The sequence below is a fragment of the Arabidopsis lyrata genome, assembly GCF_000004255.2.
Source record: "Arabidopsis lyrata subsp. lyrata unplaced genomic scaffold ARALYscaffold_8, whole genome shotgun sequence".
NCBI classification, from domain to species: domain Eukaryota; kingdom Viridiplantae; phylum Streptophyta; class Magnoliopsida; order Brassicales; family Brassicaceae; genus Arabidopsis; species Arabidopsis lyrata.
In genome coordinates this window covers 19,338,794-19,357,762 of record NW_003302548.1, presented here as the reverse complement: position 1 = coordinate 19,357,762, position 18,969 = coordinate 19,338,794, and the positions used below count along the sequence as shown (strand labels likewise).

General features: G+C 31.6%; 3 protein-coding genes across 4 annotated transcripts; 2 read left to right on the top strand and 1 right to left on the bottom strand.

Moving 5' to 3' along the window:
* The first annotated feature begins 361 nt into the window (after positions 1-361).
* LOC9302436 lies at positions 362-934 on the top strand. The gene has a single exon (XM_002866316.2). The coding sequence runs from the start codon at positions 387-389 to the stop codon at positions 834-836; it is 450 nt and encodes a 149-aa protein (XP_002866362.1). The 5' UTR covers positions 362-386; the 3' UTR covers positions 837-934.
* An 11,618-nt stretch (positions 935-12,552) lies between these two features.
* LOC9300738 (two-component response regulator-like PRR37) lies at positions 12,553-14,917 on the top strand. Its single transcript, XM_002866314.2, has 3 exons — positions 12,553-13,163; positions 13,392-13,550; positions 14,527-14,917. The coding sequence occupies exons 1-3, from the start codon at positions 12,771-12,773 to the stop codon at positions 14,698-14,700; spliced, it is 726 nt and encodes a 241-aa protein (XP_002866360.1). The 5' UTR covers positions 12,553-12,770; the 3' UTR covers positions 14,701-14,917.
* Positions 14,918-16,021: 1,104 nt separating this feature from the next.
* On the bottom strand, positions 16,022-18,952 carry LOC9302434. Of its 2 annotated transcripts, none has more exons than XM_021015917.1 (6): positions 18,411-18,952; positions 18,213-18,290; positions 18,023-18,103; positions 17,704-17,858; positions 16,354-17,612; positions 16,022-16,260 (listed from the first exon to the last, which is right to left on the bottom strand). In XM_021015917.1, exons 1-6 carry the CDS (start codon positions 18,843-18,845, stop codon positions 16,151-16,153), a joined length of 2,118 nt encoding a protein of 705 aa, XP_020871576.1. In that variant the 5' UTR covers positions 18,846-18,952; the 3' UTR covers positions 16,022-16,150. The 2 variants fall into 2 exon arrangements, with proteins under 2 accessions (XP_020871576.1, XP_020871577.1); XM_021015918.1 differs by lacking the exon at positions 16,022-16,260 and having other exon boundaries at positions 16,442-16,583; positions 16,660-17,612; positions 18,411-18,912.
* Positions 18,953-18,969: the final 17 nt, after the last annotated feature.

Genomic DNA, 18,969 nt, shown 5'->3' with positions numbered 1-18,969 from the left:
ATAAATTTCTAGCTCCACGACTGCTATAAAGTGAAATTAAATTAAACCGCAGAGGTGCGGTTGATTTAATGTTTGCCAAATAATGTTTCCAAGTTGCAGAAAAAAAATTAGTGTTCCACTCTTGGGCCTGAATCGGGCTTTTGATAGGCCGATAGTGAACTCTCTTTATTACTGTAGTAGACCAGACCAATCAATCTCTAACAAATTCTAATCGTAACTGTATTCGTGCTATTAATCATCTCTGAGTGGTTATACGATTAAAAAAAACGTAGTGCTTATACGATAAAAAAACGTAGCGAATATTAATACTCCTAATTTAAGCCATCGAAGATACATTTCCATTCAACACAATATACATTTCCAACAAAATTCTCAAAATCAAAATCATGGACACTCTTATAATAGTCTCGATCATGACCATGATGATATTTTCTACGTTCGCAACCACACGTGCTGCCACTCTTCTCGTGTCCAACGAGCTGAAGAGACGTGGTGATGTTCCTGTCTTCGTCACGTGCCACCCAACCCCTTGGCTGTCCAAACCCGTACCATTAGGTCAGAAGTTGCTGATAGAAATTCCAAAGACTGTCGGCGACAATTCCGTTGATGAGAAGGCGGCTGGATCTAGACCGTGGCGGCCAACAACATGCATAGGAACGTTTTACAGAGAAGCACATTTCGGAAGGCACGAGACACCATACGTTTTGTACAATTCGGACAAAGATGCTACGGAGTGTAAAAACTCATGTTTCGTCGTTGTCAAGGACGATGGATTTTATCGTTGGAACAACAATAAGAGAGTCTGGGACAAGGTTTTTCCGATCATTTGGAAGTAAATCATATATCTTTTTTTAATTACTAATTTTGTTGTTGAAAGACACCAATTTTACATTCATACTCTGAAAGACACCAACATTATAAGGTGTTATGCTTCTTATTTTTTTAATTACCAATTTTGTTGTTGAACGAATAACAACTATGGAAAATAAAAACAAGAAATTATAAGATGGTATATGTTCCGCTAGCATTATGTATATTGTTCCAATAATGTTGGCTTTTTAATGTTCACACAAGCTTAGTGTGAACTTGCCAAACTATATATAAAATTAGTGGATGTTATCAAAATCTGTTACATGCATTGTTAACGCAAAATCAACTTGTCATGTCGAATGGAAAAACCAAAACTATATTCATTAAAAATAGTGTTGTTTGACATTTTCACAAAAATTTATATACATATATAAACTTTTACTATATCTCTAAAATTAAAGTTGACTTTTGATATTTTGATCTAAATTTTTACTTGAATTTTAGTTTAGGTTTTGAAACGTCTAATCTATTGATTAATTAATCAACTAAACTGTTACAATAGTCTGCATGTAAAATATCTGTTATCAAATGTGGAATATAGACATATGTTACATAAATTTGGAACCTTGAACTAGAGAAGATTTTTCAAGTCGATCCGCTGCTTTAGTTTAGTTATTTTATGTCAAAATTTAAACTAACACTTAATTATATTTATTTAAAACAGAAAAATTATGATAAAGGTTATTTAATTTACAAAAAAAAAAAAATTGATGTAGCCAATCATGTGATTTACAAAATTGTGGGTCTAACAAGTTAATTAAATTTGATAACCCTTCACATTTTAAAAGTTTTAAATGCTAAGACATATCCTAGTGGTTTTTGTTAGTGTCTTCGTTTTGATATCATTCAATTATTCATGTTTAAGCATGGATAATGTTATTGAATTCATTTGAAAAATATTATTATTATTTACTCTAAAAAGAAATCTATCAAATATTATGCTGAAACATCCATTTTTACACCTATCAATTATCAAATAGTATGCAATTATTTCAATGTATATGTGTGTTATATATTTGTATATTGGAAATTTAAAGAGTTCAAATCTAACCAACCATTATAAGGTCAGATCTTTAGTTGACTTGCCCCCACGTTTTATCAATCAGAATCAAGTAGACTTGATATTCTTCAACTTTACTTCGAGTACGTGTTTTAAATAAGGTTACTAGAAAAGAAAATGAATTGACACATTTTCTTTACAATTTAAAAACTACGTACCTGCTGATTTTCACTTCAATAACTGTTTATATATATATATATATTTAACTCTTATAAGCTAAATGTCTGTCAGGAAATAATTTTATGACAAAAGATAGAGGTAAGTTCATAAGAAAAAGGATATGAACTTATTTGATTTCTTATTTCTTTGGTAGATTAATTAAAATAGATAAAATTAAGGACTAAAAGGTGAGGAAAGGGAAGAGAAAGAAAAGGACAGTGATAGGGAAGGCTTATCTTAGAGAAGGTGCATTTTGCCACACCAATCTTTCTTTGTCACTGTTAGTCAACTTCGCACCTCTTTTTCTTCTACCTTCAAATTTTGATTTTGATTTTGATATGAATATTTGACATTGATCATGTGTATGTACTTGACAAGAATTAGTGCTTTCAATTAGAAAAAAAGAATCGCCTCGATATATCTCAGTTTAGTTGCTAAATATATTAATCATATCTGAAAGTGCTCTAGATTATAAATATTAGAAAACCAAAAATGTATATTATAGGATGATTTGGAATCATAAACCAAAGCCGAGGTTTAGAAAAGTATTTGGTCTCATCGTTGGTCAAATTTATACTAGATTTGGATTTGATCTTCAGATTTTTATAGAGTAGGGGTGCACAGATTCTTTGATTTTTTAGCTAAATAATCTGCCGGAAAATTGTTACAAGGTGGAATGTTTTTTCTACCATTAGTTCTGTGCGCCAATTGTAAATAGTAAAATCGTAACTTGTAAAAAAGTCAATATAATGACAGATGATGAATAAAAACTAGATCCAAAAATAGAATCGGCGGCTATAATTAATACTGGTTAATACTTCACAATTCTTAGTCAAGTGAAAATTGTGATTATAACTGACATAAATTTGGGTGTCAGCAAACTTAATATATGTTCAAATTTCAAAGGATTAAACTTAATTTGTTTCAATATATATGCGTTTAATGTTTAATAGTTAAGTAAGTTATATAATGTTTCTGTTCTTTGTTCAAAAAGCGTGGTCAACAAATCGATAGTTAATAAAACTGGCTCATTTTTTTGGTTGATACCTAAAAAGTAAAACGAATAACATTTTTTATATATTTCAAAGTTACAAAAACACAAATGCATCCCGTTGACTTACCAAATCAAAAGAAATATCATTACTTCAAAAGCCTAACCCATATATTTTACCTATTTTGGAAAGTGACTTCTTCATCCTGTTCTTAAATTTGGCCTTACGGGTCTTTCTATGTAGCCAACTAGATGTTAACCCGCGGTACACCGCGGGTCTATATTTTTATTAGAAAAATTTATTAAATTTTGTTTTAAGATAATCTATAGATATATACTATTGTTTTGTTTAATTTAAATGTATAATACACCGTGAGACGAAATTTTATTACAAAAATTGAAATTTTATAGATAGACGTAGTATAAAAACAATAGATTCAATTGTATGATTTTGAATAAGATGCTGATTTAACCCGTCTTATACTGATTTTACCCGCGGTATACCGTATGCTAAATTTTAAATAATAAAATGAGGATTTAATATGTGTTATTGCGATGTATTAGTGATATTTTAAATTTATATTAATATCAATCCTAACCAAACCCGTGTCATTCAATTCGTCCCGTAATATTTAAAACTATTTTATAAAAACTCAAAAACCATAGCTAAATGGGCAAACAAAAGCCAAAAAATTTAAATATATCAATTAGAAATTTTTGAATTAGAATTTTTTGAATTAGAAATATTTGAATTTAATTAGAAAAGATTTCTCCATAATTTTAAATCTTACGTATTTAATGTATTTATGAAGATTTGAAATTTGAATTTATTTGAGAACATTACTTATTTTTAGCAATTTCAGAAAAAGACATGGGTTAAAGCTTGAACTGATCCGATAATTAAGGTCTTAATTAATAGTTTTGCACCGGCCTTGTTATTTTATTTGTATTTCTAATTATTTTATCACTATTCAAACCTTAATGATCCATGTAATTAACACTAACCTATTATTGTTATATAATCACAAATATTAAAAATAATATGTTTAGAACTGCCATGAAAAAAAATTTAAGTATGCAACTTTCATTAGTTCACATAATGAAAAAATAAACACATAGAGTATTAGAACCCAATAACAAAGAATCATGTCTACCAATTTTGTAAAGACCTACAGAGCCCAATTTGTTTTTATTCAACTCTCTCATATACCCAAAATGAAAAACTTAGAAACGGAAAGTTCAAACTCAATCATCGGTGGTTTAGCAGATGAAGTCACCGTCGTTAACGGTCACAGTAACGGCTCCGTCGATCTGAGCCTTGTTTCTTCAAAGCTGCAGCAAAACGCATGGATCTTCTCTCCGTGTAGCGTATCAAGGAGTTCCCGGCGTGTATTTTGAAGCTACCACCGGAAAAGCATATCCGAAATCTGAAGATATTCGGTGTGATCAATTCGATGTTGCGTTTCAGGCGGTGGAGCTTTGGATCGCCGATCGTCTTGTTTTGCCAATCGAAACCTAAAGAATTACGATCTCCTCCTCGTCACCATCTTCACATCGTCGGCGAGGTTTAGATCCCGGTTCACCACTGTCTCCTAGCTCTTCCCGGAGTCCGTACAGATTGAATCACGTCTGCGATTTCTCATTTTCTGTAAAACTGGTGAGTTTTTATTAGACTAATGAAAGGTATTTATAATGGTTTTTTTTTTTTTTTTTTTTTTTTTAGGGAGATCCTAAAATCTTGCTGATCAAGTACCCAATATCTTCAAAATCTTTTATTTTTGGAATTAGTAATTTTCTTGCAAATCCCAAAAAAAAAAAAATATAGGAAAGATAATTATGAGTAATTAGTTGGGATGACAGCCCAATGGTAGAGATTTTAGAAGGAAAGCAAGAGATTTTTGGCAACAATTTTTGAACGTAACATCTTTGATTTGGGAGAGATTTTTGGAATATGCTTATACCGAAATATATGTGTAATTATCTACATTAATGACCGGTTTTTTTAGATTTCCTTAAATGTCTTATCCAAGATCCGGATATAGTAAAACCGAGTAAAACCGAGATCCAAATTATTAAAAGCAAAAAACCCCTGCAAAAATATATATGTAGATTGTTATTTTGATTTTAAATTTATTACAATTTAAATGGGCAATTGCCTATATTTAATCTGTTATTGTAAAAGAAAAATGACATAGCTTATTATTAGAATATTAAACAAATTTATTAACATAATATATATATATATATACTGTTAAAAAAATAAATACGTTTTTTTCTTTATAATCTCATAATATATGTATATATTGTTAAAATCTGGACATTTATTATGAGCATAAATATGAAAACGATTTTCCATTAAAATCGGCTATTTATTAGGGTCATTAATATGAAAGATATTAAGACAACATGGCTTCATTTATTAGTTTAAAATTAAGACAACATCCCTTAAATTGCTAATCCAAGATCCGAATAGACTAAAATCCGGGTCAAACCCGGATCCAACAGAATTAAAGCAAAAAAGTACTATAAAAATGTATATGTAGATTATGATCCTGCTGTTCGACATATACATCCACTCAATATTAGCATCCAAAGCGAAAAAAATAAAAGCAGTGTTGACAGGGCCGGCCCAAACTATTTAAGTGCCTAAAGCAAAAAAATTTTTGGCCCATTAACAAAAGCTGTTATAAAAAAAAATACAAGTTTTAACATGTATGGGATTCGAAACCGTGACCTGTACAACAAAAGACTTCAATCTAACCACTAGACCACAGTAACCTTTTAAAAATGGATGCCTTTAAAACTATTTATAATTATTTGATGCTTAAAGCCCTTGCTTCATGGACTTTACCCATGAGCCGGCCCTGAGTGTTGACATTCATTATACCAAGTAAGTTATATGTTATGTTTCTGTTCTTTGTTTATTTAGGTACACTGGAGATGTACGTATATATATGTCGATATGGATTAAACTTGGATTCATAAGCTTCAGTAACATGCATTAAACTTAGACATATATAGATATTTCTTAATCTGAAAAAAACTATGTAACGAATATGAAATCCAAGGCCAAAAAAAGACGAAGAATCCAAAGTTTAAAGTTTAACGTGAATGGAGAATATGTGAAAATGGTGGAGAAACTATTGTGCTTGTTGACCTTTTTCTCTTTTCCAAAAGATTGGACAAACGCATAGAAACACATGCACGAGTCCTAATTAACAATTAAAAAAGAATAGAGAAAACAATAAAACAAAATGATGGGATCACTTAAAAACATCTAAATCACACCGTCTTTCTTTGATTTGTCATGAACATACTTTTCTTTCGACCAAGAACAAGTAACCCTACACATTTCATTTCTTTTGATCATAAACTCTTTGCGTACTCATTGCCTACATTTATGCTATTATCATTGCTTTCTATAGGCTTGGACTACATAATTTGCATATTGCCATTAATATATTGTAAAATAAAACATCTCGCATATATAATACCATGAAAAAGTTTTTTATACATGATATACGTTATTTATATATGTACTCATTCATGCTAAAAGTGAAACTGCAAATTCATATTTTCACCATGCATGGTGAAAATGTTACTACTACTAGTAACTATTTTTCACACGATTATATTAAGTTTTATGAGTATTAGTTCATATTATACTCCCTCCGTTTTAGTTTAGTTGTCGTTTTAGGATTTAATTTTTGTTTCTTAATAGTTATCGTTTTAGGTTTTCAATGCAAATATTTTGTAAAAATTCCAGTTTTATCCCTATTGTTTTAAGGGTGAATTAAATATGTATACATAGACGACCAAGATATTAAATATCAAACCATAGATATAAGATATTTAGTTTCGTAGGAAAGAGAAAAAAAATAAAGCCATATATATCCTTTTTATTGTGTTTAATTTACATCATTGCCATTGCAAACAAAATTTGTTTACCACCGGATAATATACATAGGGTACTGTTCATCAACCGCGACGCTATTTATTTGAAATCGAGATACTATTCATCACCAAATTATATAAAATATTTTGTAATACGCGTGGATAACTGTTTGATTAACATGTTAACTAGTATAGTATCACGGTAAATTCAGATAACTATTTGATTAACATGTTAACTAGTATAATATCTCGATAAATGCATATTTTAGGTGTTAAAAATATATTTATCGTGTTAAATCATTTATCAAATCATAAAAATTATTATAAAATATCAATTTAATATTGTGAATTAATGTTTATTTATTTATTTTCTCTTAAGTAATTAACATGATAAAAATTATCATAAGAGATTATTTATAATGATAGCGATAACAATAATAATAACGGACTAAACGTATATGTAGCATGCTAAGACATTAAATACATCGTTTTGTAACAAATTATCTATATTTTTAACTGTTAAAATACTTATTTATTTTTTATTTAGCTCGGTAATTAATATATAGTACAATACTATACTTGTTAATTGTTAAGTTATAACTTATTGTGTCCATTGATGTTTCTATCAACGTGATATTCCACGATATCATTTTCATCACCATAATCACCACCACCATCGTATTCATCATCACCACCGTATTTATTTATGTCGATATACACCTCCTCTGTCTCACTAGCCCACAATTCCATTTGCTCTAAATGACTAAATCCACACATACTAACTATTTATCTATCGTAATTACGGAAAGTGATATAATCATCACGACAACGGATAGGATTATCATCACCACCATCGGAACAATCACCACTTACAATTATTTTCGTTACAGAAATTTAACCATCGGTCCGCCGGAAAACTTAGCAACGTATCGTCATCGCCTCCGTCTCCTCCACGGGCACCATCCTTTTCTGCCATAATAACTTTTCTCGTTTTTTTCCACCATCAAATTCTCAAAGATCTTGTATCTAACTAAATTAACAATCTTGCTCGTAAAAGAAAGATAATAAAATAGGAGAAAGAAGCTCAGAATTAAAGTAAGGGCAAAATAGTCCAATTAATGTGAATAGAGTTTTTGAAATAGTATTAGGAGAGAGAACTAATTTCAAGATCGTCTAGGGTCAGATAGTGATAATATCCTTGTTTTAATGTTTTGACCAATGAAAAAATTATAAAATATCTTAATAAAGGGTAAAACATAAAATTTAATAATTTTCTTAATTTGTGTGAAAAACCTTTAAACGACAATTAAAACGAAACGGAGGGAGTAGTACTTAAATTTATGACTTGTGGTTTTTCCCTTAAAATTATTTATATAATCTCATTAATAATAAGAATAAAATATTAAAATATTCTATCATCGTTTTCATGAACCGTTGACCCTCTTGAAACTACAACTAGGTATATAATTGTTGTGTGTCAAATAACCAAAGTGGGTTACTAAGAAACTTGCGAAAGTAGAAAACCAATAATTTGCTCCAGTGGTGATACCAAAAAAATATAAAATTATTTATTGAAAACAAAAAGAACAATTCTGATTGGATCGTTAAAACTCGAAACTAGTTATGACTTATGAACCAACCATAGCATGAAACGTTTTGTTTTTGGTACATTATGAAACAAAGTTTACCACCAAATAGAAAAAGTCTTCGTTACCATCGATTGATCTATAGATTTTGCTTTTGCATGACCTTTCCCATCAACTTGTGGCTATTTTGCCCTTAAGGATACACAAAATGTCTTTCTAATGAGTCCCATAGTACATCTATCCACTGTAGGAATCGAGATCCTATGTCCTCGTAACGATTGCAAATTATTATCTCTGTCTCCACATTATGTGGGGCAATGTAAATAGACTACTTTGTTTTAAGTTTTGAAATGTCTTCAATGTTCCCTAAAAAAATGTGTGCAAAAAATGGTATTTATTAGAACTTACAATAAGAGTGGTGGAATATAACACATTAATGTTTGTTGACGGTGAAAAAAGAAGAGTAGTCAATGGAAAATAGCTATAACCCAATAGATGATGGTCTAGTGATGTTTGAAAATGATCTCTCTAAATGAGATTCAGAGCTCTATTCCTACAAATTTGACCCGTTTAGAAGAGACTAATTTACATGCTCTGGTTTCCGGAGCACAAAAATGAATGAATATCGGTCTTAAACTTTTGTGGTTAATCAATATATATATATATATATATATATATCTTTACTTTTGTTGATCCTAATGGACCTACATACTGATCCTCTTAAGTTAAAAAAGATGCCTTAGTTGGACTTTTTACCCCATAAATAAATGAAAATTATATACTTCTTCCCTTTCACAAATAATGTCGTTCTAGAGTTATTTCTTTGTTTCAAAAAGAATGTCGTTTTACATTTTCAATGCAACTTTTGTAACTAATTTCTATGCCCCTTATCCAAAACTAAAATCCTTTGTATTTAAATTATTAAGGGTATATTAAATAAAGGTATGTTTGTATATTTAACTCATTTTTTAATATGTATGAAATGTGTCAAAATGACACTTTTTGTAAAACAGAACGAGTATTTGACGAGAAAAAATTATTGAAATAAATTTATCGACGGACCCATATTGTATATATAGGATGTAATGGAGAAGAACAATAATTTCCATCTAATTCAACGGAAGATACACATTTTAGGAGGACCGCTATCTAAGTTAATGCACTTCAGTTAGTTTACGTTTTTGTTTTAGTTCGAATTTAGTTTTTAGATATGTAACAAATTTTTAAATTTGAATTTTCATATTTGGTTCGGATGGTTACCATCATCCAAATGAAATATTTTGGATATATATAGAAATAGAAGAATAAACATAATCATTACAGTTTAAATTTGGATAGGTTCAACATGATCGAATTAGATAAATCTTATCAATATCATCTACTAATATCTAATATGTGCGTTAATGTTTATACTAAATAAAAACGGGGAGTGGGGCGATTATGTATCCTAATTATGGATAAAGTGTGGCTTTAACAGGAAAATCATAAGTTGTTTTGATCTTAAATGAGAGATGATGATGATGATAATGATGATGAGTAGGCCGATTTAGTGACTGACAAAAACGTGTTCCTACAATATATTGATATTGGTATATATGCAGTAATCCTACTATTCGCAGTGGCGGACCCAGAAATTAATTTTACCCGGGTCAATAATTTTTCTTAAATAATATTATATAATTTATTTTATATTCCATAAACACTTTAAAATTATTTTCATAAGCAATTAGAAAAGGTATATAAAACACTGTGATTTTTAAAAGAATTAAAAATATATAAGAGAAAAAAAACATGTATATATAAGTTAAATTGGTAAAAAATTAAATTAAAGTTGCCAAAGTGGAGAGTCGAACTTGAGTTAGGAGTACTAGTACCCTGAAACTTACCAACTGAGCTATTAGTACTTACAGATTTTACATGCAAAACAACTATTTAATTATTTTACCCGGGTCAGGTGACCCACCTACTCTCTAAATAGGTCCGCCCCTGACTATTCGAATGTCGTTCTTGGAATGTAAGTAATCGTAAAGTAACAAAATATCTATAAAAAATAATATTTTTATAATTTACCTTAGGGGTAGCTAGGTATAATAACTCATCTGAGATATTTCTTTCGATATGTTACCTAAATCGATTTGATTCCAAACAAAAGAATCTGGCTAATTAACCTGAGTAATCATGGGAACAGATATACAATTAAAATACAAAGAAATTGTCGTGTTTAGTCTGGTTTATTATCAGGACCGGACTAAACACCCGTTTAATGTGAACATAACCAAAGCACGTCAAGTATTTGAGCTTAATTAATTAGTGTTGATTAAGTTAATGATTAATTAGGCAATAAAGTAGTTTTGTATGCTGCTCACATGGGTTTGCGTGAAATAATGCTTTTAACCATCTTTTTGTCTCTCCTACAATTCAAGCTAAAAAGTTAAGTCGTGTCTTTCTTTTATTTTAATTTTTTCTCTACATTGTTCTTTTGCTGTAATGAATGTTGCACGAGATGTTATTTATCTATAAATTTAAAACACAATTGTTTTTTAAGGGGTTGCAGTTAAACACACAATTGTTTAGGAAAATATCAGAAAACTGTTTCAAGAAATGATTATTCCTTACATTTTACAAAAAAATATCATTTTGAGATTCTTAACACATTAAAAAATATTATAACAAGATTTAATTTGAAATGTAAATGTTTTAAAGTGACTAAAAAAAGAGTCTACTAATTATAAAATCTAATAGAATAACAATTTTCTTAAATAATAATTATCTTTGCACTAGCTTTCTTTCCCTGTATTTATAATATTGATAGCATACTAATCAGTAACCAATATCTTATTATATAAAATATGGTTTTCAAAATTAATAACTCATAGGATCGTGCCATGTGTCAGATTTATCGATCTCAGATTTTGACACGTGTTAAATAAAAATTTCTTTTTATTTATTTAAAAAATATAAGGAAACTATACACACATATCAAATTTATTAGTTGTGGTGGTGGCCTGGTGAGTCGAAATAGTGAGACTAGCTCGGTGGTGATGCCCAGCGAAGGAGAGAAATAGTGATATGAAAAAAGAAAAAAAAATATGGTGGTGAAGAAATCCAACGAGAGAGAGAGAAAAAAAAAGAGGAGATCGAGTAAAATAAGAGAAATCTAATGAGAAAAAAGAAAGATTTGAGACTTCTTGCCGGTGAGAGGAAAGAAAAAAGAGACAACGAAGAACTCATGAGTACTATGAACCACAAATTGACAAAAACCCTATAGCAAATATATATTGTTTAGTTAATATTATTTTTTTATTTTTTTTTTAGTCTTAGATTATTTAGTGCATATTCCCTAATTTCTTATGAATTTGTCTTTTTCTTTTGAAGATTTCTCATATTATCAAGTAAAGTTACATGATATGTATATAAACGGTCTCATATTGTCACAATTTTGTTTTCATCTTGCCCACATTAAAATTAGAAAGTGTTATACACTCTTCCGATAGATGTAGATAATTTATTAAAATTCAATAATAAACATATGAACATTTATTAAATATCATACTGTAACATATAATAAACAAAACTATAAATAGTATTTTATATTACATTAAGCATAATTAATCTATATTTAAAAAATAATTAAAATACTACATTTTTAAAAATTAAAACATATTTTTATATATTTTAGTTAAGTTTACAAAAATAAAAATTAAAAATGATAATTTAGACCCGTAAGCCGTCCATATCTAGTATATATATATTAAATAAGAAGAATTATATTGATTTTCGTTTTTCAATATTAGCTTTTGGTGCTGTTGTTGAAAACATTTAATTTAAGGCATGCTAAATGAAAAAGTAATTATCATTTTTGTTCAACTATCCAAATTCAACTTCGTATAATACATGTGGGATTCAGTTTCGAATGATATATGTCGTTTGTAGAAATTAAACGAAATAAATCAAATAATAACCGGTGTGAGTGAGAAAGAAGCGACATGAAAACGAAAGGCAACTCTTTCATAACTAAAGATTCCTTTCTTTTTTTTCCTTTGTCAGTCAAAAGAAGTCAACGGTTAAGTCAGTTAGACTAACGATGACGATTAATGACGTCAGCATCAGTCCTTCCTCCGTTTAAATAGAAACCAAACCACTTCGAGTTTCACTCACACACACACACACATAAACAACACACAAAAGACACATAAACACCACAAGAACCATGTGTGGACACGTCAGCACTTCCATAACCTCCGGCGACAATTGTCCATGTTTCCTATACTCCGACGACATAGTGGCTCCTCCTCAACTGCATGATGATCATCATCATCAGTTCCCGCCTCCGCCTTTGCCGCTTCTTATGATGTGCCACAACTCTCTATACGCGGCAGAGGCGGTTTCAGGGTTCGGTTACTTTGATTCCGGCATTAACGGTGGTGGCGGAAGCAGCAGCTGCGACTCGCCAAGCTCTATGGGGAGTGGCGGAGAGAGTCTTGTTATGCAGAGGAGTGTTAGTAGCCATAATGGCTTTTCTGGTAATTACGCAACGGCCCACGATTTCGTTAACGATGATGATGGGCCAGCGAGACGGGCCCTTAGCGCCGGAGATCTACCCGTAAGTAATATTATATACACACTTGCAGTTTGCGTTTACATATGAAAATTTTCACATTTTATAAAACAAATTATTATATTGTTGGTTTTGCAAGAGTGTAAATGCAAACATCAAATACAAACGAAGCCATTTGCGTTTACAATTAACAAATAAATTACCCAAAAATATTAAAGCTGGGATTTATTTGAAAACATAACATAAAACGACACTGTTTTGGTATGTGTGTAGAGGAGTAGTAGAAGAGAGAGCAGTACAGTGTGGAGTGAGAGCAATGCAATAATAGAAGGAATGAGCAAAGCCTACAAGTATAGTCCTGAGGAGAAGAAAGAAAAGATCGATAAATATCGTAGCAAACGAAACCTTAGGAATTTCAACAAGAGGATTAAGGTAATTTTAGAAATGTTTTACATTTGTTTCTATGTTTTAAATTCCTCCAAACTATGTGTTAGCTGATATGAATTCTTAGTTTAACATATAAGAATTTATCTTTTGATTCATATTGTTCTTCAACACATAGAGTACATGTACACTTAACCTATATTATGTATTCAACATGTGTATATATGTGTCGCATGGAAACTTTTTAAGACTTGATATGTACAGTAGTTGTATGAAACAGTGACATGCACCTGCACATTTATTGATGCTAACCCTTCCATGTTCTAATCAAGCATAAAATTTCCTATTAGTCAACTAATAACGAATTCTGTATAATTTCATACACAAGCATTCGGCGATCCGCATAAATCTATTTCCTTAACATCAAATGAATTAGTTAATTTTTTTTCAAAATAATTATTTAGACAAAACTTCACATTTAATACAAAACTAAATGGTTCGTTGACCAAGGAAGAAAAAAAAAAAAAAAAAACAGGCTCAATGTATCATATCAATCACTCTTATCACAAAACAGTAACATTGAATTTTTCTTTCTTTCTTTTCTTTTTTTTTTTTTTGTGCACCACATTGAATTTTTCTTTTTAATCTTATCTTCAAACATAAATAAGATTTTCATTTGATATATTTGAGTATGTGAATGAGAATTAATGTTCTGTCACATCATATTTGGGTCTTAAGGAATCTTTTGAGATAGACACATCAAGCTCCAAGGTTGCTACAAGTTTATTTCTCCATTAGTTTGTTTTTTACAAGAAGGTCCAAAAATATATTAAGAAAAAATGGTTTCATTCCTAATTAAAGATTGGAGTATTCATATGGTATACTAATATATTCAAACCGTGTCTCAATTAGATGTTTTCTGCTCGAGTTATAATGTTTTGACCGACAAGTTTTAACTTGTAAATGATCTAATTTTCACATTAATTTTGGGACATGTTTTACTAATAAATATTTTTGCTATTAGTATGAATGCAGGAAGACATTAGCAGACAGTAGGCCAAGAATAAGAGGGAGATTTGCAAGAAATGATGAGATACCACAACAAGAACAAGTTGATGTTATGGAAGCCGTGGTTGGAGATGTCGACACGTGGGCATCTTTTCTTGATTCTTTCTCTGCTAATCACTTCCTTAACTAGTTTAATCTCTCTTATGTTTGTTTTTCTTATATATGTTTATATGGCACTGAAGTTTGTTTTGGTTTAAAAGATTACCCCATGTTGCTAAAGTCATGTAGGTTTTGTGTTTTCTTTGTATATAAGAATAACATATTTTGTAATTTTGATCGGAAATATTTGCAAACTAATCTATCTTCACTGGCCATACAATTTTGCATGAGTGGTATGCCACTTTGTCAATCGTGTTAGCATGGCACTAAGTTCTCTAATTGAGATAAATGGGGTTTTAGATAGGTTAAAAGGCAAAACAAAACAAACCGATATTCACCTATTGAGAACAAAGTCTATTTGAGATATAATGGTGTTGCCGTATTATATTACTTCGTAATTTAAATTTGGTAGTCCGTATGTGAGTTGTAGACGACTAACATAAAACAATTAAAAATAATAATCGAACTCCAACTAAAACAAATTCTTCATTGCATATCATTATTACTTAGATGGTCCCTTAAACAGTTAATGTATAATTTAGTATGTTCCTTAATGGTCTGAATTTTCTTTTACCAACTTGACTTACAAAACTATATAGAAAGTACAAAGATGATAACTTTTAACATTGAAAAACATATATTGAACATGGCCATGTTACTTTGATGATTTCATTATTCTCTCACGTTGATTACACATCGTGCTACTAAGTACTAGCAATCTCCAAAAGCAAACATAATTTATACCTTAAGAATTCTTAAGATATCAAAGAAGCTTCCACTCAAATAAACTAAATTAAAGTAATCAACCCATACATTCATTCTCATTCATAAATTAGTAAAAAAGAAAGAAAAAAATGTAGAGGAAAACACGCTAGACTTTAATATTTAGTTGATTTGTATATTGGTGTTAGATTTTAATATTTCTGAATAGTAACAAAAAATATTTATTTTTATCAAAAAAAGTTTCTAATTATAATATTTCCACGATATCCTTTTTTACAAAGAGACAATCCAAATTTTTAACAGAGCGATGAAATTAAAATTTGAATGTTAGGCATCATTTGTAATAAGAAAATACAATTTTTCACAATTAGGTAATTAGTAATAATGTGATGAAATAATGCTTCTAAATTAGATATAAATAAAGTAGTTTTGAAAAAGGAAAGAGAGCAGCAGTCTTTCTTCTTTAGCAAAGGCTATGGAGGAGAGATGTAGGCCCTCCGGCGACATTGTCCCCGACTTTTGTCGGCCGGCGGTAGATTTACCGACTCTCCACTCTTAATATTTTTGTAACTTTTTTCTTTCTTTTTATTATTTTAACTAAAAGCCTTCTGCTTGAACACGGGTACACAAAGAATCAACCTTAGAGAATAAATTAGATTCTTTCTTTCCCCCACTTTTATAAATCGGTGACAACAAAACCACGAGACTTGCGTGGGTATAAATTAATGCATAAAACCTATATAGGGTTATAAGAATGATCAAGCTCTTCGATGTTTTCTTTTTTTACTGATCCGTTTGAACCTTGATTGAAGTAGAAAAGGCTTAAAAGGCTGTAATCGAACTCTACTCCTCTTAGCTTGTGTCTTACCTACATTATGGATTGAGATAATATAAGACTGAAATCTATAGTCCAAACTTGTGTTAGGTTAGATTTGCAAATGAGGAAGTTTAGATCTCGTACCTGATTTTGTGTCATTGTTATTCTCAGAGGATTGGACTTGGCCTTGGTGATTAGTGTCGGTTTCAGTCTTTCCTTTCTTCTCGTCTTCAATTGTTAACTCTGCGACTTTATTGTCTTCCATTGTTATCTCAAAGGTGTTGTGGTATGGAACTGATGGCTCTTCCTCGAGCTTTGTCTCATTGGACTCTAATCTTGATGCTTCGTCATGGTCTTGTACAACCGCCTCTGGACTGAGAGGTTTACCTGATTTACTTAGCAAATCGGTAGTCTCAGAGGATAAGTTAGGAAGATTAATATTACTGTCACCTGTTTCATGCTTCTGGTCTTTCAGTGTCACCTCCATGTACTCGTCGTGATTTGCTTCCGAAGAACAATCAATTTTTATCTCATCAGCAATGGATGTGTTGTGTTCAGGCTCAGCGATATGCTGCTCATCATCGATGGATGCGTGGTGTCCAGGCTCAGTGATATGCATCTCATCAAGACTAGCAGGACCGGTAGTAACTCTTTCTTTGCTGTTCTCGTCCACTGAGGCTTCTTCATCAAAAGCAAATTTTCCCATGTTTATCACTTCAACAGGACTTTGTGAGATCCCATGATCGCTTTTTGATGGTGACATTGATCCACCTTCGGAAGTCGACTCAATATGCATGCTAACATCAGAAGCTGCATCTGACTTTGTACATCTTATCAGTGTAAAGGAAGCAGCTGTTTGATTTTGCAACAAAATCCCCTGGCCATGGCTGGCACTGCATTTCCTTAGGGCAAATGCTTCTTCCTTGAGGACATTTGTAGTAGGTTCCACCTTACTTTCATCTTCAGATATTTGCGTTTCAATTTGGCTTATTGTTTCAATTTCCCCAAGATTATCATCAGATGAAGCTGCCACGGCCGTACGTAGTTCAGAAACTTGATTACTGTGCTCCGGTGCGTCAATTACCTTAGCTGCAGGAGACTGAGTCAATGGTTCAGTTCCTACAATATCCTTAACCCGGAAACCATGTGTTGGCAAGCCATCAAGAACAGAGGTGAAATCTATCGCCTTAGATGATTTGTGCGCCACAGCATTTGTGGCATCAAAAGCCTTTGCAAGATCATCTAAAAGCATGTCACCTTCACCGCTCGAGAGGGGATCCCATTTCATGCAATCTTCAGACAGAGGCTGTCCGAGGCTAAAGGTATCACCAGAAGAAAGTAATTCAACCCTGACAGCTTCTTTGTGAAACCGTTTTTTCTTTAAAACCTTGGCTATCATATTCCTGAAAGCAAATACAAAATCCATCCTTAATGAGGTAAATTTACGCTTAGCTGCATCAAATAACATGAATGCTAGACGAATTTGATACATACCTACAATTTTTTGAAATGGCAGCTCTAGCTCTTTGAGAAGAGAGTCCAAGTAAACACATGAGATTTATGATATCGTTTGGACCTCTAAGTTCTGTGACTGAAGGAGCACCACTTGATATAATTAGATTCTTCCCTCTAGTCCAATCCACCAGTAACTACATATACCATATCACAAGAAAGTATAAGCAAGTTCGCATAAAACTTTCACGCAATCAACTAAACTTTTCTACAGAAAGAGTAACAAAAATATCATCCCGCACATTACAAATATACAACGTAATCCTTGTAGCCTGAGCCCTGATATATCAACGTTTCTCACCTTAGCATTTGATATAACTTGTCTCCTCGTTTGTGCATCCATTAGGAGATCAGAGTACTTGATCTCAAAGTAAATCCCTCGCTGCACATAAGAAAATTCAACAAGGTGAAGCAAATAAAAAGAATAAGATACACACAGATTCTTCTAAGAGTGAAACAATGTCTAATCTAAGATTGAGAGAATCACAAACCTGAATAGCAGCTTTAACCATGGGATGCTTCAATCGGAATAACATCTTGTCCGTAAAATCAATCGAAATTAGATCAACCTAGGAAAACAAACAAGCTAAGAGTTAACACTCAAGAAAAAAACTTCAATTGAGCTACAAAAACAGATCTATCCCACACTAAAGATTGAACTTTTACCAGAAAAAGAGAGAAATTCAAACCTCAGCTTTCTCACAGGCATAATCGAAAGCGTTCTGATTCATCGGTCTAACAGCAATAATATCGTAGCTCTTTAGAATCGGATTCCCAGAATTCAAACTCTGACATTGAGCATTACTCTCCACATGAACGGTGAGACGCGTGTACTGCCGAAACGGAGTAGCTCGGGGGACACCGAGTAAATCGCGATGGAATCCAACAGAGGAAGCTAACCGCGGAGCGACTTTGATAAGAGATCCAAGAGTGAGAAGAGGGATCGTACAATAGTCTTTGTCAGACATTACGCCTTTGATCGAACGATTATGTGCGATCCCAACATAGCCCAGTTCCATGGCTTTCGTGGCGAGCTTTAATCGTAAGGTTTTCCCGCCGGCGATTTCCTTACCGCCTGATCGCGGCGGCTCATTGTATGGAATGCTTAGATCGAAGAACCCCATTAGTGAGTCGGAGAGTTAGTGGCGGAGAGATTTTCCGATTAGGGTTTAAGCATTAAACAATGGGTTTTTCGATATTTCACCGACTTTCGGAGAAGAAGGAAAAACACTACTAAACAAACGACGA